The sequence below is a fragment of the Ranitomeya variabilis genome, chromosome 1 (genome assembly GCF_051348905.1).
Source record: "Ranitomeya variabilis isolate aRanVar5 chromosome 1, aRanVar5.hap1, whole genome shotgun sequence".
NCBI lineage: Eukaryota > Metazoa > Chordata > Amphibia > Anura > Dendrobatidae > Ranitomeya > Ranitomeya variabilis.
Window position 1 is genome coordinate 552,286,026 of NC_135232.1, and position 24,955 is coordinate 552,310,980.

At 46.2% G+C, this 24,955-nt stretch overlaps 1 protein-coding gene across 1 annotated transcript in view; it reads right to left on the reverse strand.

The window, feature by feature from the left end:
- Nucleotides 1-24,955, reverse strand: part of MTX1 (metaxin 1) — a 131,552-nt gene that overhangs the window by 91,509 nt on the left and 15,088 nt on the right. The window contains exons 2-3 of the mRNA XM_077255889.1: nt 14,978-15,047; nt 14,811-14,890 (exon numbers count right to left, since the gene is read on the reverse strand). Coding sequence (XP_077112004.1) covers nt 14,811-14,890; nt 14,978-15,047 — 150 coding nt within the window. The remainder of the gene's footprint in view (nt 1-14,810; nt 14,891-14,977; nt 15,048-24,955) is intronic.

Genomic DNA, 24,955 nt, shown 5'->3' on the forward strand with positions numbered 1-24,955 from the left:
ATTCATTAATAATAGAATAAAATACTATTGTTTTACCGACCAAAAGACTTCTTGTCTCTTGCCTAATTAGTATATTAGTGAGCGCTACGTACATGAGGACCATAGGTCCTGAAAGGTATTGAATCGGTAAGACAAGTAGCCAATTTTCTGACCTTGCCAATCAGTGCGGTAGCATGTCCTTCTTGCAGACTGTCTTACAGTCAGCTGTAGCGTATGCACAACACAGCGCATGTGATGAATGAAAGAACGTATTGACACAGTTTCAACAAGATCATCTAAACTATCATGTTGCTGTTCATCTGAAGCAACTTCAGTTTGTTCCTCAGTTACAATACGGTGTTCCTCCATTTCAAACATTTCTGTGTTTGTGGACCCAGAATGTTCTTCTAGCTGCTGGTCACCATCATTACTCTCATTCATTAGCTTAATAGCACTTATATTTGAAGCATTGTCAGTTACGACAGAAAGAACTTGATCTTTTTTAAGTTCATAGTCTTGCAGAACCTTTTCCACCAAGACCTGGAGAAACTCACTGGTGTGATGAGCTTTGGTGTCTTTTACTGCCAATGTCTTGGTAACTATTTTATTTTTGTCACAAACAAATCAGACATTGATGGCAAAATAGTTCACTCTGACGTGTGCAGGCATCCATTTTAAGAAACAGAAAGCGTCCCTTGAGAGTTTTTTTAAGTTCTTCCTTTTGTTTAAAAGCTTCTTCGATTACAAATTTTCTAATACTCTCTCTCTCCAGAGAAACACCAAGCTTGCGGGCCATTTCCCCATTCAGACACATAAAAGCTGGTCGTGAAAATAATGAAATAGGCACACTATCCTTTACAACAAGCTCTATGATGTTTTTTAAATGTATCTACTGTCATTGTCACAGTAACTTTCTCACTGACAAAATATCTTGCAACTGATGGCTGCAAAGTTCTCTGCTCCTTTGGCTGGAAGAGCTGGGCACTGGTTCATTGGTTTGGATGCAGTGTTTCTCATCCACTGCTTTCAGTACTTCTGGATGAAAGCGCTGTAAACGGCTCTTTAGATTAGAAGCTCTGGTAGGAGCATTTTTATCTTTGCCTGAATATGCACTGATCTTGGCTTCCCAGCATTTGTTTTCGCCTGGATCATTTGTCATACACTGACAGACATAATGTTTTCTATCTTGAGTGATGGTGACATGTTCAAATACAGCTGATTTAATGTGACGCTTCTTTGACATTCTCAGGTTTTTAATTCTGCATTCACAATCCAAATGACAATTGTTTTTCCTAAAAACAATTGTACAAAATTATTGCCAGGTCGTACAACTGATACAGTGGTCAGTAATACTGTTATTCCTCATGTACTCACAGTTAACTGATGCAAAGTTTGTTGAAAGGATAATACTTCTTACAGTCTTCCTCTTCTGAGTAGCAGCTGTGAGATGCTTGGAAGACGCACACGTAGTAAACATCTAGTCTAGAGGAGGAGCTTTACTACTAAGAATTTGCCACACTTTCAGTTTCATACATTGTAAGTAGGGGGATTGGGGCAGCATGAGGTTAGATAAGGGCAGTGGAGAACAGTGACACACAAGAAGTAAGAAATGTCTCAATCTCCAGCAAAACTGCTTATCACTGTTATTCATAGTTTGATAGAACATATATATTTGAGTAACATTTATAAAATTCATATGAAAGTTCAATTATGAAATATTAATACATTTTTTTTTTAAAGCTGGAGTCAGAGTCGGTACATTTCTACCGACTCCAACCAAAACTAACTCCGACTCCACAGCCCTGGTAAACACTGCCTACCTTTTTTGGAGTAAAATATATAAAATTACTAGCTTTGTCTCTCCTTGCTCTATAACGAACTGTCACGTCCTCTGAAAAGAATTACGCTACTAATTTGGGTTGGCTCCAGACCCGTTAATTATTAAGAAATCGGAGATGGTAGCAGCGGGATTTGTCCTGTACGTTTGGGAGGCTTTGTAGTAGCGACTGGCAAAGTTAATAATTACACAGGTCAACAAAAAAAAATTTTTTTTCTGGTGTCCAAAATATTTTAATGAATTTGGGGTATTTTTGGGGTGCTGATTCTGAATATGCTATCAGTTTTGCCAGATTGGCTCAAGTTTTTGAGATTTTTGGTATCTTATTTATAGCACTTGTTGGTAAATGCGACGCATCATCTCATTAATTTCTTTGGATTAGTACTTGAACTGAGCAGTTCTCAATATAGGTTTGTGTTAGTGTTCTAAAAGTTTGTTCATAGCTTGATTTTTGCACTAACTTTATGTTGTTGTCCGTTTTCCAGTGAAAAGCATGAACTCATCAAGAAGTTGTCTTAACGATCCAGACTCATTCTGTTACATTTGTGGTGAATACACACTGCCAAAACATAGAAGAAACATGACAGACTTCGTAAAAAAAGTGTATTTTGCCTATTTTGGGGTTATGCTTGGGGACCAAGACAAGTTTTGGGCACCACACATAGTGTGCAAAGCATGTATCGAATTATTACGAAAATGGAGCAAAGGACAAAGAAAAAGCTTCAAATTTGGTGTTCCAATGGTGTGGAGAGAGCCAAAAAAATCATCATGATGACTGTTATTTCTGTGCAGTGCAAGTGCAAGGATTCAATAAGCATAAGAAACGAAAATGGGAGTAACATGGAATCTGCAAGAAGGCCTGTCCCTCATTGTGAAGATGTGCCTGTACCTGTGTTTACCATAAATAACAGTCATCATGATGATTTTTTGGCTCTCTCCACACCATTGGAACACCAAATTTGAAGCTTTTTCTTTGTCCTTTGCTCCATTTTCGTAATAATTCGATACATGCTTTGCACACTATGTGTGGTGCCCAAAACTTGTCTTGGTCCCCAAGCATAACCCCAAAATAGGCAAAATACACTTTTTTTTACGAAGTCTGTTATGTTTCTTCTATGTTTTGGCAGTGTGTATTCACCACAAATGTAACAGAATGAGTCTGGATCGTTAAGACAACTTCTTCTTGATGAGTTCATGCTTTTCACTGGAAAACAGACAACAACATAAAGTTAGTGCAAAAATCAAGCTATGAACAAACTTTTAGAACACTAACACAAAACTATATTGAGAACTGCTCAGTTCAAGTACTAATCCAAAGAAATTAATGAGATGATGCGTCGCATTTACCAACAAGTGCTATAAATAAGATACCAAAAATCTCAAAAACTTGAGCCAATCTGGCAAAACTGATGACATATTCAGAATCAGCACCCCAAAAATACCCTAAATTCGATTAAATATCTTTGGCACCAAAAATGCTGTTGACCAGTGTTATTGTTCCCTGCCTGAGTTGGAGTAGTTGTATCGCTCTCGCTGCAGTATGTCCATTAGCCAGTACAAAGTAAGGCAGCCTTTCTGGCGACTAATTATCCTAGGTGAAGTACCCTGTCTGACATGAGGGTAAGGGGGGCGCCAGAGAGCTGGAAGTTCCAAACTGGAACTGGGAAGTGGGATATAAATAAATCCCCTTCAGAAAGAACCAGGGGCAACCAAACAACCCCGGTTCATGACAAATTGGAGTGAGCGGTGGGGAAGATAAAGATATCCTCCCCGTGAACTGTGACACCGAGTCATTATATAGTGCTGGATGATCAACAGCTTACTAAAGGAAAAGAAGTTCTGATTGAGATAGCAGTTAGGATGAGTGGGCTACAGGACGGCCAAGAGCAAGAGAACTCAGACCCTGCCAGTGCTGCTGCCGTTTGTTCATCCTCATCAGATGTGGAGTTTGATTTCGACAAGTATTTGGAAGACATGGAGCAGGCAAAGGGACAGGGAAAAAGATTCCACTCCCATAGAAAACAAATTGGCCATATTTCAGCAAAATTTTTCACCTGATCTCAAAGTAGAAAAGAGTTCAATCGTTCTGACTGTGCACGAGGCAATTCCTTTATACCCTCACATTGTTAGAGATGTTGCCCATGTGGTTAGTGCCCAAGTTAGTGCAGAGAGGTTGTTCTCTAGCCTTAAAATAATTAGGTCACATTTGAGGTCACCAATAAAGGAGGATCTGATAGAGGCGATACTATTTCTCAGAACAAATTCATAGACTGCACAAATGTTATTCAGTACGTTTTTGTTGAAAACTCTTTTCCCCACTTACTGCAGAGGGAATAATAAATTAAGAATGTGATGAGGGAACAGCCGCCCTCTTGGATGGGCATACTAACACAGATTGGCGTGACTCCATTTTGTCTCCTGGTCACAGGTCTGCAGAGAAGAGTGCTCCTGGCCCCCACCTTTTCTAATGAACATAGTGCCTATTAGTATGGTAATCGGCTGAGCTCAGTGTAGATTGCAGAAGGTACTTCAAAGCTCAGGGAGGAAGCCACACCAGCAGGGGGCTTGGAAATGCCTGGGGGCTTAATTAAACCACGCATGTCAAGTGGCCACTGGATACACATCTCTTATGGCTGTCCAGTCAAACCGTCTCAAACATGGAATCGGGAATTATGGACGCATCGTCCGAGGTACCGGCTCATAAAAAATATTCCCCTCGTCCTAAAGAAATTGTGCATCCAATAGTGCGACTCCTGTGTCCCTGGGAGGTCTGAAACCCGAGATATAGAGATCAGCCTCCCACAGGGACCGAATGGGTCCAGGTTTGATCCCTGTACGACCGGCAGAACAAACCACAGGCGCTGGTACTGCCCGGGTACTGATCCGATCATCCTGAGAGGAGTTATCCCATTTATTAGATAATGGAATAAATCTTGCAGGGAGGCAGAGGGGTGGAGATTGCCAAGTCCACCCAGCTACAGGGGGAGGGACACGGCAGGGTTAAGAGCTGGAACATGTGGAGAGCGGGTGACACAGAAGATGACCAGCTAAGAAACAGGGCATGCCAGCCAGAGGGGAGCAAGCACACGCTTTCTGGGGGCTGCCCGGCAACTAAAGTTTTGGACCTGCGGAACGCTGCGCCCCCCGGCTTCCACAAGCAACCTCTAACCTGGTAAATTGACCTCCAGCTTTATACCTTAAGCCTTGTATTATTGTTGTTATATTGTACTCTGACTGTAACTCTTGATATATTGTGATTGTATATTTCTTGTAATTACCTAGTGCGCCCTTAAGGCAATTAAATCATAAATTAATTTTGGGCTGATCCTTTTACTCTGATTGCAAATCTTAGAATACCCAGTGTGGGTAACAGGGCAGTCTCCCCGGCGGCCATTTGCTCTAGGTGCAGTTCCCTTACTGACCTGAGAGACAAAGGGGGCGCCGGAGAGCTGTGCCTGTATAGTGACGTCACGGATTGGTGACGTGGGAGGAACAGGGGCTTCCTACACAGTGGTGGCAGCGTACGTGGGATCAGAGTAATAGTGTGCGTGGGACCCCTACTCCCAGACACTAAAGACTACCAGTGGTAACTTTCGCTGCTGGGGCTTAAGGTCAGTCCAGCACTAGACGGTCAGAGTGTAAATATAATAAGTTGTGTGCAAGGTCAGGGTTACAGCTGTGTCAGTAACCAGAGGTTCCAAAGATGGCAGAGGGCACCAGGAGTGCAGTGAGGGCGCAGGCCAGTGCTATGGTCGATGAGGAGGTGGTGGTGGACTTTACTGTTCCAGGCGAGGGGGAGCTCAGCCCAGACTCCCCAAGGAGCCAGCCACCCGTGCTTAGTCCGGCAAGGGACTACCCACCACCTACCCGCCCCAGCCGGTCCACATCAGCGACCCTTGTTGCAGCGGCAGTGGCACGTCTCGAGGCGGGTAATGAAGACGCCTATATGAGACTCATGGCAGCTGCAGAGAAGGCAGCGGAGGCCGAGCGTGCAGAACGCCGTGAAGCGGCGGAGCAAGAGCGTGCAGAACGCCGTGAGGCAGCGGAGCGGGCAGAGAAAGCAGCGGAGGCCGAGCGTACAGAACGCCGTGAGGCAGCGGAGCAAGCAGCGGCAGAGAGAGCAGCGGAGCGCCAGCACCGACTGGAGATGGCTCAACACGGGCTCCCGCTGGACGCCCCAGCACCACCAGAGTCCAGGGTTTCTAAAGTCCGGGCCGAGGACTTCCCTCTGCTTGAGAAGGATGGAGACCTGGATTCCTTCTTGCTGGCCTTTGAAAGGACCTGCCTTCAACACCATCTGGCCCCGGATCAGTGGGCAAGATACCTGACCCCCCGTTTGAGGGGTAAGTCCCTGGAAGTTTTGGGGGACTTACCTGCCGGGGCGGAGCAGGACTACAGCAGCATCAAGCGGGCCCTGATCCAACACTACAACCTCACCCCGGAGTCCTACCGCAAGAAGTTCCGGAGCCTGCAGCGGGGCCCAAAGGACACCTGGACCGACCACATGCGGGCGTTGCTGAGAGCTGCAGAGCACTGGACCTCGGGTCTAGCGCTCACCACCCGCCAGGAGGTCCAGGAACTGTTCGTCACGGAGCAGTTCTTGTGGAACTGCTCAGAGGACCTCCAGCAGTTCCTTCGTGACCGGAAACCGAAGGGGGCTTCTGCTACAGCCGCCCTGGCAGATGAGTATGCCAATAACAGGGTGCCTGAGCGGAGGAAGCCTGCCAGCAGCACCTGGAGAGGGGGTAAGCCCAATCCTGCCCCTGTTTCCCCAGCCCCCAGAGTGCAAGGGGTGTACCCCCCTGCTGCCCTCTCCAGGCCAGACGCAGAACCCAGACGTTGTCATCACTGCAACCAGCTGGGACACTTCAAGTCTGCATGTCCCCAGCGTCTTAAGACCCCATCCCTGTCCCTGGAACCGTCCACTGTTTTATGTGTGGGAGGGGGTGGTGGGAGGTCCCTGGACAATTACCAACCCGTCACTATCGGCTGCACAGCGGTCATGGGACTGCGGGACACAGGCGCTGAACGAACCCTGGTACGTCCTGAGGTGGTGTCCCCTCAAGACTTGGTACCGGGAAAAACCCTTTCCGTCTCCGGAATTGGAGGCGTGGAACCGGCGCTGCCTGTCGCCAAGGTGTTTTTGGACTGGGGCGCCGGGAGGGGAGTGCGGGAGGTGGGAGTAACGTCAAATATTCCTGCCAATGTATTACTTGGGACCGATTTGGGGCGGATAGTGTCTCAGTATGTGGCCACTGAACCCCCAAGTTCGGCTCCCCAAGAATGTCATGACTCTACTGTTAATGTTGATGTGTTGAATGTGCCTCCAACAGTGGAGGAGGGATTGAAACCTGAGGGTAATCCATGCACTGACACCACACACACAGGGCTCGCAGGGAGGACAGGTGAGGAGACTGTAGGGGAGAGCTCAGGGGTGGAGGGAGGGGCTGCTACGGGAAGTGTAGGGCCCCTAAGTGAATCCAGCCTGCTGAGCCTAGGGCCCCTGCAGGAAGAGGAACAGGCCATGGGGGGAGGAGGCGTCCCAGGAGAGGAGCCACCAGGTAAGACCCCAGGGCAGGAGTTCCCCACACCCGGGATGTCAGGAGGGCAGGGAAGTCTGCCTGACCCGGCGACTTGGTCAGGAGCCGGGGGGAAGCAGGCGCTACCCATGGGCACAGCGGTCGTGGCCGCTGTCACCAGGAGTGGGAGCGCCGGAGCCCAAGGAGCCTTGCAGAGGTCCGAAGGCTTACCCCTCTCTGACCAAGTGGCGGCTGAGTCAGACAGTGGCCAGGAGACAGATCCCGGGGAGCTGACAGCGGATGTGGCAGTGTCGTCCATTCTCGCCACATCGAGTCAGGGATTTCAGGCAGCGTTGGAAGCTGATGCTAGCCTGAAAGCTCTCAAGGAGCAGGCGGCACAGCCTCCTGGGGAGTCAGACCGCGAGCGGGTGGTCTGGGACCAGGGATGGCTGTTCCAGGTAACGGTCCAGCAGGGTTCACAGGAGGCGTGGCCCAGGGACCGACAGTTAGGGGTACCCTATCCGCTCAGAAAGAGGGAGGAGGGGGCAGAAACAGCCTCAGAGAGAGACAGAGGAGGAGGCAGAGACTGCCTCAGGGAAAGAGAGAAGGAGGCAGAGACAGCCTCAGAGAGAGGAGGGGGCAGGGACAGCCTCAGAAAGAGAGAGGGAGAGGCAGAGACAGCCTCAGAGAGAGAGGGAGGAGGGGGCAGGGACAGCCTCAGAAAGAGAGAGGGAGAGGCAGAGACAGCCTCAGAGGGAGAGGCAGAGACAGCCTCAGAGAGAGAGGCAGAGACAGCCTCAGAGAGGGACAGAGGAGGAGGCAGGGACAGCCTCAGAGAGGGACAGAGGAGGAGGCAGGGACAGCCTCAGAGAGGGACAGAGGAGGAGGAGGCAGAGAGCCTCAGAGAGACAGAGGAGGAGGCAGGGACAGCCTCAGAAAGAGAGGGAGAGGCAGAGACAGCCTCAGAGAGGGACAGAGGAGGAGGCAGGGACAGCCTCAGGGAAAGAGAGAAGGAGGCAGAGACAGCCTCAGAGAGGGACAGAGGAGGAGGCAGGGACAGCCTCAGAGACAGAGAGGAGGAGGCAGAGACAGCCTCAGAGAGAGACAGAGGAGGAGGCAGGGACAGCCTCAGAAAGAGAGAGGGAGAGGCAGAGACAGCCTCAGAGAGGGACAGAGGAGGAGGCAGGGACAGCCTCAGGGAAAGAGAGAAGGAGGCAGAGACAGCCTCAGAGAGAGAGAGAGAGGAGGAGGCAGGGACAGCCTCAGGGAAAGAGAGAAGGAGGCAGAGACAGCCTCAGAGAGACAGAGGAGGAGGCAGGGACAGCCTCAGAAAGAGAGGGAGAGGCAGAGACAGCCTCAGAGAGGGTCAGAGGAGGAGGCAGGGACAGCTTCAGAGACAGAGAGGAGGGGGCCGAGACAGCCTCAGAGAGGGACAGAGGAGGAGGCAGAGTCTGCCTCAGAGAGAGAGTGGAGGAGGCAGAGACAGCCTCAGGGAGAGACCGAGGAGGAGGCAGAGACAGCCTCCGAAAGAGAGAGAAGGCCGAGACAGCCTTAGAGAGAGAGGAGGGGGCAGAGACAGCCTCAGAGAGACAGAGGAGGAGGCAGAGACTGCCTCAGGGAAGGAGAGAAGGAGGCAGAGACGGCCTCAGGGCGAGACAGAGGAGGAGGCAGGGACAGCTTCAGAGACAGAGAGGAGGGGGCAGGGACAGCCTCAGAGAGAGAGGAGGGGGCAGAGACAGCCTCAGAGAGAGACAGAGGAGGAGGCAGAGACAGCCTCCGAAAGAGAGAGAAGGCCGAGACAGCCTTAGAGAGAGAGGAGGGGGCAGAGACAGCCTCAGAGAGACAGAGGAGGAGGCAGAGACTGCCTCAGGGAAGGAGAGAAGGAGGCAGAGACGGCCTCAGGGCGAGACAGAGGAGGAGGCAGGGACAGCTTCAGAGACAGAGAGGAGGGGGCAGGGACAGCCTCAGAGAGAGGAGGGGGCAGAGACAGCCTCAGAGAGAGACAGAGGAGGAGGCAGAGACAGCCTCAGAAAGAGGGAGGAGGAGACAGAGGCAGCCTCAGAGAGAGGAGGAGGAGGAGGGGGCAGAGAGCCTCAGAGAGAGGAGGGGGCAGAGACAGCCTCAAAGAGAGACAGAGGAGGAGGCAGAGACTGCCTCAGAGAGACAGAGGAGGAGGCAGAGACAGCCTCGGAGAGAGACAGAGGAGGGGGCAGAGACCATGGTAATGCTGATGGGTTGTCCCGGCAAGGAGAAGGTGCGGAAGGGCGCACGGGGGAACACAGGAATGTGATGCCCCCTAGCGCCCTCTAAAGCAGGGAGGTGTGATGAGGGAACAGCCGCCCTCTTGGATGGGCATACTAACACAGATTGGCGTGACTCCATTTTGTCTCCTGGTCACAGGTCTGCAGAGAAGAGTGCTCCTGGCCCCCACCTTTTCTAATGAACATAGTGCCTATTAGTATGGTAATCGGCTGAGCTCAGTGTAGATTGCAGAAGGTACGTCAAAGCTCAGGGAGGAAGCCACACCAGCAGGGGGCTTGGAAATGCCTGGGGGCTTAATTAAACCATGCATGTCAAGTGGCCACTGGATACACATCTCTTATGGCTGTCCAGTCAAACCGTCTCAAACATGGAATCGGGAATTATGGACGCATCGTCCGAGGTACCGGCTCATAAAAAATATTCCCCTCGTCCTAAAGAAATTGTGCATCTAATAGTGCGACTCCTGTGTCCCTGGGAGGTCTGAAACCCGAGATATAGAGATCAGCCTCCCACAGGGACCGAATGGGTCCAGGTTTGATCCCTGTACGACCGGCAGAACAAACCACAGGCGCTGGTACTGCCCGGGTACTGATCCGATCATCCTGAGAGGAGTTATCCCATTTATTAGATAATGGAATAAATCTTGCAGGGAGGCAGAGGGGTGGAGATTGCCAAGTCCACCCAGCTACAGGGGGAGGGACACGGCAGGGTTAAGAGCTGGAACATGTGGAGAGCGGGTGACAGAAGATGACCAGCTAAGAAACAGGGCATGCCAGCCAGAGGGGAGCAAGCACACGCTTTCTGGGGGCTGCCCGGCAACTAAAGTTTTGGACCTGCGGAACGCTGCGCCCCCCGGCTTCCACAAGCAACCTCTAACCTGGTAAATTGACCTCCAGCTTTATACCTTAAGCCTTGTATTATTGTTGTTATATTGTACTCTGACTGTAACTCTTGATATATTGTGATTGTATATTTCTTGTAATTACCTAGTGCGCCCTTAAGGCAATTAAATCATAAATTAATTTTGGGCTGATCCTTTTACTCTGATTGCGAATCTTAGAATACCCAGTGTGGGTAACAGGGCAGTCTCCCCGGCGGCCATTTGCTCTAGGTGCAGTTCCCTTACTGACCTGAGAGACAAACGGGGCGCCGGAGAGCTGTGCCTGTGTAGTGACGTCACGGATTGGTGACGTGGGAGGAACAGGGGCTTCCTTCACAGCATAGTTACATAGTTATTAAGGTTGAAGGAAGACTTTAAGTCCATCTAGTTCAACCCATAGCCTAGCATGCCCTTACATGTTGATCCAGGGGAAGGCAAAAAAAACCCCATGTGGTAAGAGTAAGCTCCATCATGGGGAAAAAAATTCCTTCCCGACCCCACATACGGCAATCAGACTAGTTCCCTGGATCAAGGCCTTATCAAGGAATCTAATCTGTAATATTATACTTTTCCAGAAAGGTATCCAGTCCCCTCTTAAATTGAAGCAATGAGTCACTCATTACAACATCATACGGCAGAGAGTTCCATAGTCTCACTGCTCTTACAGTAAAGAATCCGCGTCTGTTATTATGCTTAAACCTTCTTTCCTCCAGACGTAGAGGATGCCCCCTTGTCCCTGTCTCAGGTCTATGATTAAAAAGATCAGCAGAAAGGTCTTTGTACTGTCCCCTCATATATTTATACATTAACATAAGATCACCCCTTAGTCTTCGTTTTTCCAAACTAAATAGCCCCAAGTGTAATAACCTATCTTGGTATGGCAGACCCCCCAGTCCCCTAATAACCTTGGTTGCTCTTCTCTGCACCCGCTCCAGTTCAGCTATGTCTTTCTTATACACCGGAGACCAGAACTGTGCACAGTATTCTAAGTGTGGTCGCACTAGTGACTTGTATAGAGGTAAAATTATGTTCTCCTCATGAGCATCTATGCCTCTTTTAATGCATCCCATTATTTTATTTGCCTTTGTAGCAGCTGCCTGACACTGGCCACTGAATATGAGTTTGTCATCCACCCATACACCCAGGTCTTTTTCATTGACGGTTTTGCCCAGAGTTTTAGAATTAAGCACATAGTTATACATCTTATTACTTCTACCCAAGTGCATGACCTTACAATTATCCCCATTAAAGCTCATTTGCCATTTATCAGCCCAAGCTTCTAGCTTACATAAATCAGCCTGTAATATAAAATTGTCCTCCCCTGTATTGATTACCCTGCAGAGTTTTGTGTCATCTGCAAATATTGAAATTCTACTCTGAATGCCCCCTACAAGGTCATTAATAAATATGTTAAAAAGAAGAGGGCCCAATACTGACCCCTGTGGTACCCCACTACTAACCGTGACCCAGTCCGAGTGTGCTCCATTAATAACCACCCTTTGTTTCCTATCCCTGAGCCAGCTCTCAACCCACTTACACATATTTTCCCCTATCCCCATTATTCTCATTTTATGTATCAACCTTTTGTGTGGCACCGTATCAAAAGCTTTTGAAAAGTCCATATACACTACATCTACTGGGTTCCCTTGGTCCAGACCGGAACTTACCTCTTCATAGAAGCTGATCAAATTAGTCTGACATGATCGGTCCCTAGTAAACCCGTGCTGATACTGGGTCATGAGGTTATTCCTCTTCAGATACTCCAGTATAGCATCCCTTACAATGCCCTCCAGGATTTTACCCACAGTAGAGGTTAAACTTACTGGCCTATAATTTCCGAGTTCAGTTTTTGTCCCCTTTTTGAATATTGGCACCACATTTGCTATACGCCAGTCCTGTGGTACAGACCCTGTTATTATGGACTCTTTAAAGATTAAAAATAATGGTCTATCAATGACTGTACTTAATTCCTGCAGTACTCGGGGGTGTATCCCATCCGGGCCTGGAGATTTGTCAATTTTTGTGATTTTTAGACGCCGCCGTACTTCCTGCTGGGTTAAGCAGGTAACATTAAATTCGGAATTATTATCACTAGTCATATTGGCTGCCATGGGATTTTCTTTTGTAAATACTGATGAAAAAAAGTCATTTAGCATATTGGCTTTTTCCTCATCCTCCTCCACCATTTCACCCAGACTATTTTTAAGGGGGCCAACACTATCATTTTTTAGTTTCTTACTATTTATGTAGTTAAAGAATATTTTGGGGTTATTTTTGCTCTCCCTAGCAATGAGTCTCTCTGTCTCAATCTTTGCTGCCTTGATTTGCTTTTTACATAATTTAATTTTTTGTATTTATTTAATGCCTCCTCACTACCTACTTCCTTTAATTCTCTAAATGCTTTCTTTTTGTCACTTATTGCGCCCCTTACAGCTTTATTTAGCCATATTGATTTCCTCCTATTTCTAGTATGTTTATTCCCATACGGTATATACTGTGCACAGGTCCTATCCAGGATGCTAATAAATGTCTCCCATTTTCTTTGTGTACTTTTATGTCTCAGGATATCGTCCCAGTTAATTGCACCAAGATCCTCTCTCATCCGTTGGAAATTTGCCCTCCTGAAGTTTAGTGTCCTTGTCACCCCTCTACTACACATCTTATTAAAGGAGACATGAAAACTTATTATTTTGTGATCACTATTCCCCAAGTGACCCCCAACCCTTATATTTGATATGCGGTCTGGCCTGTTGGTTAATATTAGGTCTAGCAGTGCCCCCCTTCTTGTTGGGTCCTGAACCAGTTGTGAAAGGTAATTGTCTCTCATAGTTGTCAAAAACCGATTACCTTTACTGGAACTGCATGTTTCTGTTCCCCAATCTATTTCAGGGTAGTTGAAGTCCCCCATATTAATGACTTCTCCTTGAGTCGCAGCTTCATCTATTTGCTTTACAAGGATATTCTCCATTGCTTCCATTATTTTTGGAGATTTATAACAAACCCCTATCAGTAATTTATTATTTTTTCCCCCTCCCCTTATCTCCACCCACAGGGACTCTACATTTTCATTAGATTCACCTATATTATCACGCAGGATGGGTTTTAAGGTCGATTTTACAAACAGACACACCCCACCCCCTCACTTATCTGTACGGTCATTTCTGAAAAGGCTATAGCCCTGCAAGTTAACAGCCCAGTCATGGCTCTCATCCAGCCATGGCTCTCATCCAGCCATGTTTCAGATATCCCCACCATGTCATAATTATGTTCCAACAACATTAGTTCTAATTCGTCCATTTTTTTGGCGAGGCTTCTGGCATTAGTATACATGCACTTGATGTTCCTCTCTGTACCTCTATTCTTTCTTAAATTACTAACTTTACTTTACTACTAAAATTGTAAAATATGCCACTTTTTTTGTTCTAAAGTTGTATTCCAATAAATATATTATATGTTCTATCTAAATGGCTTGATTATTGTATCATAATAATGATTAAAAGCCTGATGTTACCATTTTACTACAGTAAATTTATCACTTAAACATGAGCCATGTATGAGGGAGTCTGAGTCGTGGAGTCGGAGTCATGGGAATTGAGGAGTCGGAAGTTTGACTTACTGACTCCACAGCCCCGCAAATGATGGAGCCCCATGACCCCCCCATACAGTACAAATGTTGGAGCCCCATGCCTCCCTCCACCCCATACAGTACAAATGTCGGCACACCATACCTCCCTCCACCCCATACAGTACAAATGTTGGCGCCCCATGCCCACCCCCATACAGTACAGTACATATGTCGGCACCCCATACAGCACAAATGTCAGAGCCCCATGCCCACCCCATACAGTACAAATGTCATAGCCCTACCACAATACAGTACAAATGGCAGAGCCCCATGCCCACCTTCACCCCATGCAGTACAAATGGCGGAGCACCATGCCACCCTCCACCCCATACAGTACAGATGTTGGAGCCTCCCACCCCCATACAGTACAGATGTTGGTGCTCCCTGTCCTTTCCCTCATTCAGTACAATGACTGAGTCCGCCCCCCATACAGTACAGGTGTTGGCGCTCCCTGCCCTTTCCCCTATATAATACAATGCCGGAGCCCCCCACCTCCATCCAGTACAGATGTTGGTGCTCCCTGTCCTTTCCCTCATACAGTACAATGACTGAGTCCGCCCACCATACAGTACAATGCCGGAGCCCCCCACCTCCATCCAGTACAGATGTCAGAGCCCCCACCCCCATACAGTACAGATGTTGGAGCTCCCTGCCCATTCCCTCATACAGTACAAATGTCGGAACCCCCTCCCCGTGTCACCCACTCACCTGCTTCCTCAGATGGGTGAGGATTTTGCTGGTCTGGAACACAACTCCATCCTGCAGAGTCTTTAGGGCAGGGAGCTGACCTGGAATTAGAGTTGTAGATGTGAACCGACACACGGGGTGACATGCTACATAAGTTTCTGTGTGTGGGGTGGGGGGACAGCGGGTACCTGAGGGGCTTCGCCAGGGGTTGGAAATTTTATGGACCTTGAGGGGAGCTCCTGAGAACTTGGCGTAGGTCTGAAACAGAAAGAAACTATCAGTAAGTGGGTGATGCCAGAGCACTGCCAGGCATGGCTGTACGGGGTCACCTGGCAGCGTTCAGCAGGAGCTGAATAGGGGAATATTCTGCCGCCATATGGAGAGGTCACCCCATCATCTGCTGCCAGGGTGGAGGATGGAAAATGAACATCAGCACAGCAGCCTGTAATTACACTGCATATGGTGAAATCACTGTCAACGCTGACCACGGAAATCAGCGAAACGTGGGGGGAAGGGGAGTCCGGGTCACAGTACTGAAGCGCCAAACTCCTCCCCCCAACATTCGGGATACACAAGGGAAAGCTGGGTGACACCCAGTACAGTGGACACCACCCCTCATACTAGTAACATCCAGTATGACAGTCACCACCCTTCATACTGGGAAAGCTGGGTGACGTCCAGTACAGTGGACACCACCCCTCACACTGGGTAGCATCCAGTATGGCAGCTACCACCCCTCATACTGGGAAAGCTGGGCGACGACCAGTACAATGGACACCACCCCTCATACTGAGTAACATCCAGTATGGCAGTCACCACCCCTCATACTGGCAAAGCTGGGTGACTACCAGTATGGTGGACACCACCCCTCATACTGGGAAAGCTGGGCGACATCCAGTACAATGGACACCATCCCTAATACTGAGTAACATCCAGTACGGCAGTCACCGCCCCTCATACTGGGAAAGCTGGGTGACATCCAGTACAGCAGTCACCGCCACTCATACTGGGAAAGCTGGGTGACATCCAGTACAGCAGTCACCGCCACTCATACTGGGAAAGCTGGGTGACATCCAGTACAGCAGTCACCGACCCTCATACTGGGAAAGCTGGGTGACATCCAGTACAGCAGTCACCGCCACTCATACTGGGAAAGCTGGGTGACATCCAGTACGGCAGTCACCACCCCTCATACTGGGAAAGATGGGTGACGTCCAGTACAGCAGTCACCGCCACTCATACTGGGAAAGCTGGGTGACATCCAGTACGGCAGTCACCACCCCTCATACTAGGAAAGCTTGGGTGACATCCAGTACGACAGTCACCACCGCTCATACTGGGAAAGCCGGGTGACGTCCCGTAGGGCAGAAACCACCCCTCATTGTTGGAAAGCTGGGTCACGTCTAGTATGGCAGACACCACTCCTCATACTGGGTAACATCCAGTATGGCAGTTACCACCCTTCATACTGGGAAAGCTGGGTGACGACCAGTACGGTGGACACCACCCCTCATACTGAGTAACATCCAGTATGGCAGTCACCACCCCTCATACAGGGAAAGCTGGGCGACTACCAGTATGGTGGACACCACCCCTCATACTGGGAAAGCTGGGCGACATCCAGTACAATGGACACCACCCCTCATACTGGGTAACATCCAGTATGGCAGTCACTACCCCTCATACTGTGAAAGCTGGGTGACGTCCAGTACAATGGACACCATCCCTAATACTGAGTAACATCCAGTACGGCAGTCACCGCCCCTCATACTGGGAAAGCTGGGTGACATCCAGTACAATGGACACCATCCATCATACTGGGAAAGCTGGGTGATGTCCAGTAAAATGGACACCATCCCTATTACTGGGTAACATCCAGTCCGGCAGTCACCACCTCTCATACTGGGAAAGCTTGGGTGACATCCAGTACGATAGTCACCACCACTCATACTGGGAAAGCCGGGTGACATCCTGTAGGGCAGAAACCACCCCTCATACTGGGAAAGCTGGGTCACGTCTAGTATGGCAGATACTACTCCTCTTACTGGGAAAGCTGGGTGACGCCCAGTATGGCAGACACCACCCCTCATACTGGGAATGCTGGGTCATGCAAAGTATGGCACATACTACCCCTCACACTGGGAAAGCTGAGTGACATCCAATATGGCGGGACAGTCAGTATGAACACTCATTCTGTGGGATGATGTCAGCTCCGAAGGATGAGGCGCTGCATTCCTGGGCTGACTTTCCACTCTGGTAATTCCAGGTCGGCAGCGTTACCTCCACTCTTTGTAAACATCGCATCACCTACAAGAGGCGCATTCTGTGTCTGGGATCGAGGAGACAAGTGGCGCCCACCAGCACAACAGGCTCATTCATCCTCCGAGCCGACACTGCCCGTAATATTCATTATCCATGGGTGGGACGAGCGGCTACAGTCAGGGAGGGGCCCCCAGGAACTGCACAGTGACCGAAGGTTTGGAGGGCAGAACAGCAAACTGCAAGATTACACCGAGATTACCACAGCAACACAGGGCATGTGAGGGGATAAGCACGCACACAGTCAGTCTGCGGAGTCAGACACACACTCTATATACCACACACACACTCTATATACCCCCACGCACAATCTATATACCACACACACACACTCTATATACCCACACACACTATATATATACACACACACACATATATATCACACACTATATACCCCCCCACACACACACACATATATATCACACACTATATACCCCCACACACACACACACTATATATCACACACTATATACCCCCACACACACACACACTATATATCACACACTATATACCCCCACACACACTATATACCACACACACACACTATATATATCACACACACTAAATATAAATATATATATCACACACACACATAAATATATATATCACACACACTACATACCCCCCCACACACACTATATCTATCTATCTATCTATCTATCTATATATATATATATATATATATATATATATATATATATATATATATATACACATACACACATACATATATACACACACAGTTCGGTCCATATATATTTGGACAGAGACAACATTTTTCTAATTTTGGTTATAGACATTACCACAATGAATTTTAAACAAAACAATTCAGATGCAGTTGAAGTTCAGACTTTCAGCTTTCATTTGAGGGTATCCACATTACAATTGGATGAAGGGTTTAGGAGTTTCAGCTCCTTAACATGTGCCACCCTGTTTTTAAAGGGACCAAAAGTAATTGGACAGATTAAATAATTTAAAATAAAATGTTCATTTTTAGTACTTGGTTGAAAACCCTTTGTTGGCAATGACTGCCTGAAGTCTTGAACTCATGGACATCACCAGACGCTGTGTTGATGCTCTGCCAGGTCTTCACTGCGGTGGTTTTCAGTTGCTGTTTGTTTGTGGGCCTTTGTGTCTGAAGTTTAGTCTTTAACAATTGAAATGCATGCTCAATTGGGTTGAGATCAGGTGACTGACTTGTGGCCATTCAAGAATATTCCACTTCTTTGCTTTAATAAACTCCTGGGTTGCTTTGGCTTTATGTTTTGGGTCATTGTCCATCTGTAGTATGAAACGACGACCAATCAGTTTGGCTGCATTTGGCTGGATCTGAGCACACAGTATGGCTCTGAATACCTCAGAATTCGTTCGGCTGCTTCTGTCCTGTGTCACATCATCAATAAACACTAGTGACCCAGTGCCACTGGCAGCCATGCATGCCCAAGCCATCACACTGCCTCCGCCGTGTTTTACAGATGATGTGGTATGCTTTGGATCATGAGCTGTACCACGCCTTCGCCATACTTTTCTCTTTCCATCATTCTGGTAGAGGTTGATCTTGGTTTCATCTGTCCAAAGAATGTTCTTCCTGAACTGTGCTGGCTTTTTTAGATGTTTTTTAGCAAAGTCCAGTCTAGCCTTTTTATTCTTGATGCTTATGAGTGGCTGCACCGTGCAGTGAACCCTCTGTAGTTACTTTCATGCAGTCTTCTCTTTATGGTAGGTTTGGATATTGATACGCCTACCTCCTGGAGAGTGTTGTACACTTGGTTGGCTGTTGTGAAGAGGTTTCTCTTCACCATGGAGATTATTCTGCGATCATCCACCACTGTTGTCTTCCGTGGGCGCCCAGGTCTTTTTGCATTGATGAGTTCACCATTGCTTTCTTTGTTTCTCAGGATGTACCAAACTGTAGATTTTGCCACTCCTAATATTGTAGCAATTTCTCAGCTTGTTTTTTTCTGTTTTCGCAGCTTAAGGATGGCTTGTTTTACCTGCATGGAGAGCTCCTTTGACCGCATGTTTACTTCACAACAAAACCTTCCAAATGCAAGCACCACACCTCAAATCAACTCCAGGCCTTTTATCTGCTTAATTGAGAATGACATAACGAAGGGAATCCCCACACCTGTCCATGAAATAGCCTTGGAGTCAATTGTCCAATTACTTTTGGTCCCTTTAAAAACAGGGTGGCACATGTTAAGGAGCTGAAACTCCTAAACCCTTCATCCAATTTTAATGTGGATACCCTCAAATAAAAGCTGAAAGTCTGGACGTCAACTGCATCTGAATTGTTTTGTTTAAAATTCATTGTGGTAATGTCTATAACCAAAATTAGAAAAATGTTGTCTCTGTCCAAATATATATGGACCTTACTGTATATATATGTGGTGTGTGTGTGGGGGGTATATAGTGTGTGATATATATATTTATATTAGTGTGTGTGGGGGGTATATAGTGTGATATATATATTTATATTAGTGTGTGCGGGGGGGTATATAGTGTGATTATATGTGTGTGTGGGGGTGTATAGTGTGTGATATATATTTATATTAGTGTGTGTGGGGGGGTATATAGTGTGTGATATATATATTTATATTAGTGTGTGGGGGGGTATATAGTGTGTGATATATATAGTGTGTGGGGGGGTATATAGTGTGTGATATATCTATTTATATTAGTGTGTGTGTGGGGGTATATAGTGTGTGATATATAGTGTGTGCGGGGGGGTATATAGTGTGTGATTATATATGTGTGGGGGGGTATATAGTGTGTGATATATAGTGTGTGTGCGGGGGGGTATATAGTGTGTGATTTATATATATATTAGTGTGTGGGGGGTATATAGTGTGTGATATAGATATAGATATATGTGTGGGGGTATATAGTGTGTGATATATATATTTATATTAGTGTGTGTGGGGGGGTATATAGTGTGTGATATATATATTTATATTAGTGTGTGTGGGGGGGTATATAGTGTGTGATATATATATTTATATTAGTGTGTGTGGGGGGGTATATAGTGTGTGATATATATAGTGTGTGTGGGGGGGTATATAGTGTGTGTGATATATATATTTATATTAGTGTGTGTGTGTGTGTGTGTGTGTGTGTGTGTGTGTGTGTGTGTGTGTGTGTGTGTGTGTGTGTATATAGTGTGTGATTATATATATATATTATTTTTTTTTTAATCACACACTATATACCCCCCCGCACACACACTATATACCCACACACACACACACACACACACACACTAATATAAATATATATATCACACACTATATACCCCCCCACACACGCTAATATAAATATATATATCACACACTATATACCCCCCACACATATATCTATATCTATATCACACACTATATACCCCCCCACACACTAATATATATATAAATCACACACTATATACCCCCCCCGCACACACACTATATATCACACACTATATACCCCCCCACACACACTAATATATATATATCACACACTATATACCCCCACACACATATATAATCACACACTATATACCCCCCCGCACACACACTATATATCACACACTATATACCCCCACACACACACACACTAATATAAATATATATATCACACACACTATATACCCCCCCACACACTATATATATCACACACTATATACCCCCCCCACACACACTAATATAAATATATATATCACACACTATATACCCCCCACACACACTAATATAAATATATATATCACACACTATATACCCCCCACACATATCTATATCACACACTATATACCCCCCCACACACTAATATATATATAAATCACACACTATATACCCCCCCGCACACACTAATATAAATATATATATCACACACTATATACCCCCACACACACATTTATATATATATTAGTGTGTGGGGGGGGGGTATATAGTGTGTGATATATATATTTATATTAGTGTGTGGGGGGTATATATAGTGTGTGATATATATATTTATATTAGTGTGTGGGGGGTATATAGTGTGTGATATATAGTGTGTGCGGGGGGGTATATAGTGTGTGATATATATAGTGTGTGGGGGGGTATATAGTGTGTGATATATATAGTATGTGGGGGGTATATAGTGTGTGATATATATATTTATATTAGTGTGTGGGGGTATATAGTGTGTGATATATAGTGTGTGCGGGGGGGTATATAGTGTGTGATTATATATGTGTGTGGGGGTATATAGTGTGTGATTATATATATATATAGATATATGTGTGTGGGGGGGTATATAGTGTGTGATATATATATTTATATTAGTGTGTGGGGGTATATAGTGTGTGATATATAGTGTGTGCGGGGGGGTATATAGTGTGTGATTATATATGTGTGTGGGGGTATATAGTGTGTGATTATATATAGTGTGTGTGTGGGGGGTATATAGTGTGTGATTATATATATATATAGATATATGTGTGTGGGGGGGTATATAGTGTGTGATATATATATATATATAGATATATGTGTGGGGGGGTATATAGTGTGATATATATGTGTGGGGGGGTATATAGTGTGTGATATATATTAGTGTGTGTGGGGGGTATATAGTGTGTGATATATATATTAGTGTGTGTGGGGGGGTATATAGTGTGTGTGATATATATATTTATATTAGTGTGTGTGTGTGTGTGGGTATATAGTGTGTGATATATAGTGTGTGTGCGGGGGGGTATATAGTGTGTGATTATATATGTGTGTGGGGGTATATAGTGTGTGATATATATATTAGTGTGTGTGGGGGGGTATATAGTGTGTGATATATAGTGTGTGTGCGGGGGGGTATATAGTGTGTGATTTATATATATATTTGTGTGGGGGGGGTATATAGTGTGTGATATATATTAGTGTGTGTGTGGGGGTATATAGTGTGTGATATATAGTGTGTGTGTGTGTGGGGGTATATAGTGTGTGATATATATTAGTGTGTGTGTGGGGGTATATAGTGTGTGATATATAGTGTGTGTGTGTGTGGGGGTATATAGTGTGTGATATATATTAGTGTGTGGGGGGGGTATATAGTGTGATATATATGTGTGGGGGGGTATATAGTGTGATATATATATGTGTGGGGGGGTATATAGTGTGTGATTTATATATATATATTAGTGTGTGTGTGTGTGTGTGTGTGTGTGTGTGTGTGTGTGTGTGTGTGTGTGTGTGTGTGTGTGTGTGTGTGTATATAGTGTGTGATATATAGTGTGTGTGCGGGGGGGTATATAGTGTGTGATTATATATTTTTTAAAGGGACCAAAAGTAATTGGACAGATTGAACATTTTATTTTAAATTATTTATTTTTAGTACTTGGTTGAAAACCCTTTGTTGGCAATGACTGCCTGAAGTCTTGAACTCATGGACATCACCAGACGCTGTGTTGATGCTCTGCCAGGTCTTCACTGCGGTGGTTTTCAGTTGCTGTTTGTTTGTGGGCCTTTGTGTCTGAAGTTTAGTCTTTAACAATTGAAATGCATGCTCAATTGGGTTGAGATCAGGTGACTGACTTGTGGCCATTCAAGAATATTCCACTTCTTTGCTTTAATAAACTCCTGGGTTGCTTTAGCTTTATGTTTTGGGTCATTGTCCATCTGTAGTATGAAACGACGACCAATCAGTTTGGCTGCATTTGGCTGGATCTGAGCACACAGTATGGCTCTGAATACCTCAGAATTCGTTCGGCTGCTTCTGTCCTGTGTCACATCATCAATAAACACTAGTGACCCAGTGTCACTGGCAGCCATGCATGCCCAAGCCATCACACTGCCTCCGCCGTGTTTTACAGATATACCCCCCCACACACATCTATATATATAATTGTCTAAGGGTTTTTCCGTCTGTCTGTCTGTCTGTCCTGGAAATCCCGCCTCTCTGATTGGTCGAGGCCGCCGGGCCTCGACCAATCAGAGACGGGCACAGCATGGCGACGATGATGTCATAATGGAAATCCAGCGTCTGATTGGTCGAGGCCGCCAGGCCTCGACCAATCAGCGACGGGCACAGTATCGATGTAGATGTCATAATGGTTGCCATGGCGACGATGATGTCATAAAGGTTGCCTCGACCAATCAGCGACGGGCACAGTCTGCCACGAATTCTGGAATCATCATTGTCCATATACTACGGGGACATGCATATTCTAGAATACCCGATGCATTAGAATCGGGCCACAGTCTAATAAATTAGAGATAGATATATATATATATATATATATATATATATATATATATATATATATATATATATCTATCTCTCTATCTCTAATTTATTAGACTGTGGCCCGATTCTAATGCATCGGGTATTCTAGAATATGCATGTCCCCGTAGTATATGGACAATGATGATTCCAGAATTCGCGGCAGACTGTGCCCGTCACTGATTGGTCGAGGCAACCTTTATGACATCATCGTCGCCATGGCAACCATTATGACATCTACATCGATACTGTGCCCGTCGCTGATTGGTCGAGGCCTGGCGGCCTCGACCAATCAGAGACGCTGGATTTCCAGGACAGACAGACAGACGGAAAAACCCTTAGACAATTATATATATAGATGTGTGTGGGGGGGTATATAGTGTGTGATATATATATTAGTGTGTGTGGGGGGGTATATAGTGTGTGATATAGATATAGCGTGTGGGGGTATATAGTGTGTGATATATATATAGTGTGTGGGGGGTATATAGTGTGATATATATATTAGTGTGTGGGGGGTATATAGTGTGTGATATATAGTGTGTGGGGGGTATATAGTGTGTGATATATATTAGTGTGTGGGGGGGTATATAGTGTGATATATATGTGTGGGGGGGGTATATAGTGTGATATATATATGTGTGGGGGGGTATATAGTGTGATATATATATGTGTGGGGGGGTATATAGTGTGTGATTTATATATATTAGTGTGTGGGGGGGTATATAGTGTGTGATATATTAGTGTGTGTGGGGGGTATATAGTGTGTGATATATTAGTGTGTGTGGGGGGTATATAGTGTGTGATATATATATATTAGTGTGTGTGTGTGTGTGGGGGTATATAGTGTGTGATATATAGTGTGTGTGCGGGGGGGTATATAGTGTGATTATATATGTGTGGGGGGTATATAGTGTGTGATATATATATTAGTGTGTGTGGGGGGTATATAGTGTGTGATATATAGTGTGTGGGGGGTATATAGTGTGATATATATATTAGTGTGTGGGGGGTATATAGTGTGTGATATATAGTGTGTGGGGGGTATATAGTGTGTGATATATATATGTGTGTGGGGGGGTATATAGTGTGTGATATATATATATTAGTGTGGGGGGGGTATATAGTGTGTTGTCCTCAACAACTGCGACCTCACAGGAACGGACAAATATACCTACCTGGGCCTAGAGATTCACCGGTCAGGGAGCTTCAAACAAGCCATAGAGACCCTGAAAGACAAGGCCTGCAAAACCTTCTATGCCATCCAAAGGAAACTCTACCATCTGAAGCCACCAGTGAGGGTCTGGCTAAAAATCTTCGACTCCATCATCGCCCCAATCCTCCTGTATGGCAGCGAAGTCTGGGGTCCCCACACCTACCCAGACTGGTCAAGGTGGGATTCCAGTCCAACAGAAATATTCCACCTGGAATTCTGCAAGCACCTTCTCCAGGTCCATCGGAGCACCTCCAACAGTGCTTGTCGGGCTGAGCTGGGCAGATTCCCTCTACACCTAACAGTTCTAAAGAGGGCGCTGTCATTCCGGGCTCACCTGCATAGGAGCAATCCAAGCTACCATCACCATAAAGCCCTGATACATGTAGGTGAAACAGAAAAACCAGAA